This window comes from Buceros rhinoceros, unplaced genomic scaffold (genome assembly GCF_000710305.1).
Source record: "Buceros rhinoceros silvestris isolate BGI_N320 unplaced genomic scaffold, ASM71030v1 scaffold17163, whole genome shotgun sequence".
Classification (NCBI taxonomy): domain Eukaryota; kingdom Metazoa; phylum Chordata; class Aves; order Bucerotiformes; family Bucerotidae; genus Buceros; species Buceros rhinoceros.
The window spans coordinates 2,975-6,319 of NW_010405528.1; the positions used below are offsets into that span (position 1 = coordinate 2,975).

At 37.5% G+C, this 3,345-nt stretch overlaps 1 protein-coding gene across 1 annotated transcript in view; it reads left to right on the forward strand.

Annotated features, from left to right (window-relative positions):
* LOC104491366 (biorientation of chromosomes in cell division protein 1-like 1) overlaps positions 1 to 2,869 on the forward strand; it is a gene marked incomplete at both ends in the record, with an annotated part of 5,463 nt that extends 2,594 nt beyond the window's left edge. Inside the window, 3 exons of the mRNA XM_010133776.1 lie at positions 195 to 785; positions 1,212 to 1,361; positions 2,700 to 2,869. Coding sequence (XP_010132078.1) covers positions 195 to 785; positions 1,212 to 1,361; positions 2,700 to 2,869 — 911 coding nt within the window. The remainder of the gene's footprint in view (positions 1 to 194; positions 786 to 1,211; positions 1,362 to 2,699) is intronic.
* Positions 2,870 to 3,345: the final 476 nt, after the last annotated feature.

Below are 3,345 nucleotides of genomic sequence, written 5' to 3' on the forward strand. Positions count from 1 at the left end.
GGAATGCAAATTCTTGCTCTTTTTTTAAACCAAAATCTCTAAATGCAAAATTAGTCAAACTTCCAGTTAATTTTACTTATTTTAAAATAGAGTGATTATTCTTTTTCCTTTCACTTGCTTAGCATTCTGTCTATCTGAGTGGAATTACAGAAGGAAGATTAACTAAAACTATTTTCTTACTGTTCAAGGTGTCTCTGCTGCAGCTCCTAGTGGCAACGTAGCTAGTGATGCAATGTCCATTTTGGAAACCATAACTTCTCTTAACCAAGAAGCAAGTGCTGCCAGGATCAATGACAAAATTGCAAAAAGACTCTCATCTCAGCAGAGTGTGGATGGTAGCACTGATAGAGAGAGAAATGTAGAGGACTTGCCAGACAGAGAGAAAGCGATTTGTGATCCTTCTGGAGAAGGAGCTGAAACGTTTGCAAAGTGTGAGGATTTAAATGAGCTTCCCTGCCAAAGTGAAGAAATAAAGAATTCAGCAAAGGATACTAATAATTTGACTCCTACAAGTAAAGATACAAGTAAAGAAGTTCAACAGGAAAGTGAAGACCAAAAGAGTAAATTATTAGATAAATATGACAAGAAACCAGACAGCAATGAAAAAGGTGAAAGAAGAAAAGAAAAGAAGGAAAAACTTGACAAGAAGTCTGACCATTCAAAGAAAAGCGATGATACTTTGAAGTTGAAGGAAGAAAAGCAAGCACGAGAGTTGGAACCAGTGAAGCAGTTAGTTCCAGAAAAAAATAGCAATAAACATAAAACAACTGAAACCACTAAAGAAGGTATGATGCAGGCAATGCTCTTCCTTAAAATATGGGTGGGGGAAGAGGTTTAAGTGTATTCAGGAGTTGAATAGGAAGTGTGTTTGGAATGTAGGTTCTCTGCTAGTTCTGGCAAATTCGTCCAGCTGGTCCAGCTCCCTTAACTGAGATACCCACATTAAGAATCAGATGAGCTTTAATTTCTCAAGTGTGTGATTGGTCATCTGCCTCGCTCTGGCAAGTTCTCTTAATTCCAGTCTGTATTTAAAGTTTCTGGTTGTACCTGAAGGTGATTTTCGTTTTGAGTAAACCAGAGTTAACCTAATAACATTTCATTAAGGTGTTAGAATTTTTATTTTCCTTTTTCTTGTTTTCAGTGGCAAGAAAAGTTTTTCAAATAGAGCGTGCTGCATTACAGCCCTTTCTTTCTATTCTTTCCTTTGCTAGAAAATGCATCAGTAGATTCGGATATGGATGTACTCAGTGACATCACTGTCAGCTCTGTCCATACCAGTGACCTTTCTTCCTTTGAAGAGGAGAGTGAAGAGGAGCCTGTAATTTCTGACAGTACTGAAGAAGGCGAGATCACATCAGATGGTAAAATAATTAGGTTTTTAAGTAATAAAAAGGAATATGCAACATTTCTGCTGAGTGCATCATATAATAAATTTGAGGATTTGCAGTATGTTTTATTGTACTCATTTATGAGAAAGAATTTGAATGTGGAATGGATAGTATTTGTGCACTTGCGAAAGATGACTAGTGGACATACTTTGAATATTTTTTTAATAGCTTGATATAGTCTAAAAATTTTAAATCTTACTGTATTTCTTAGGTGACAAAAACTCTTAATGGTGATGGATATGTCACTTTCCTATGGGGTTTTCTCCCCTCCCTTCTGCAGTGAATTTGGTATGACATAGGAGCACTTTGTTTGTGACCCCACGGTCATGGCGGTAGCTGACTTTGCAGATCCAGTTGGTTTTAGACCTTTAGAATTGCAGGAGTTTCCAAATTCCACCTGGCCACAGCAGAAGGAACAGGAATGGATCTAGCTTTAAGAGTTTGGAAACACCAAACCTTTTCACTGACTGGGTTACCTTTTTGTCTAGAGCAGACCTCAGACTCTTGACTTCTGCAGATATGTGGCTTTTGTAGTTAAGAAGAATTTCCAATTCATAACACAGAGTGCCTTAGTACCTGAATGAGGTGTCTGGTATGCTGTGAGCTTATCTTTTCTGCTCTAAGGATGTTATTTTGAAGCACTGGATTACTTGCATATTCTCTGGCTTTGGCGTAACCTGTAAACGTGACAGGTTGCACTCAGTTATGACTAAATATTTGTCAAGTGAAAACAAGCCTTAAGTATGTTTCAGGGATACAAATAATTTGTACAGTATGGAGCATAAGTGGTTCTGCTCTTTTTATGATAATCATGATAATAGATTTATTTATTTTTACTTGAATAATACATGAGTATAAATGACAGTGTGTTTTGGGTTTGTGTTTTTCATATTTCAGTAAGCCTATCTAGTTTTTTGTGGTTGAATATTGTACAATTTTTTTCTTGCAGTAGGGAAGAAGCTTAATTTAATGCATAGCAGAAGTTATATTCTGACTTCTTATGTGATGTTAACTTACTATATGTAAAAAGGCAATGTGATCACAGGCAAAAGGGTAAACCCAGTTTTTTCTGGGGTTTGTATCTTGCAATTTTGTGACTAGATGGTGTGCACAAACACATTAATATACTTTTCAGGTTTTCATAATCTAGCGATAGTTTGATGTTAAAGAGTTGAATTTTTCTAACTAAGTATGTTTTTAGAATAAGTAAGCATTAATATGTTTCGAGTACCTTTGCCACCTCAAAAGTTATGTTGAAAGCAGTGCCCTGGTTTATGAATATATCTCTACACTTCCCTAATCTTTCTTCAGATGAAGAGGAGAAAAACAGTCAAAGTAAGACAAAGCCTCATGCTAATGAGCTGAGTGATGGGAAAGCCAAGCCTGTTCGTCATGCTTATGTTCGCAAGCCTTTCTTGTACTCCAAGTACTTCAGTGATTCTGATGATGAACGAACTGTAGAACAACGCCGTCAGTCCATTGTAAGTGTGGATTTTGTTACTACTTGTATTCTGGCTCTTTAAACTTTTCAGCACAGAAATTTCATTTCTTGGTGGTGGTTTGTGAGGGGGAGTCTTCTGTTTCTTCTCACTTCCCCTCTCCCCCCGCCCCTTCCTCATGTTACAATTGCTTCTCCTTCAAGCTTCCAGCAATAGCGCGTGATCTGCTCTGCTCGTTGTAGTTTGAAGGCATCTGGTGGTGACAGCAACCACATGCTTTTCAGTCTTTTTTTTTTCTGCCCTCTACAATGAACAGTCATTCAGTGTTGACGGAGGATTTATTGGGATTTACTCACTACATGCAGTGTCCTCACAGAATCACAGCAATAGGTGGATCCTTTTTCAACTGAGTGATTTAATAGGGAGGGTAAGAACGGCTGCAGATATGAAAAATCTGGTCTCCAGTAGATTTAATGTAAGTAACGACAATTTGCATGGAAAAAGTAGCCCGTATCTAC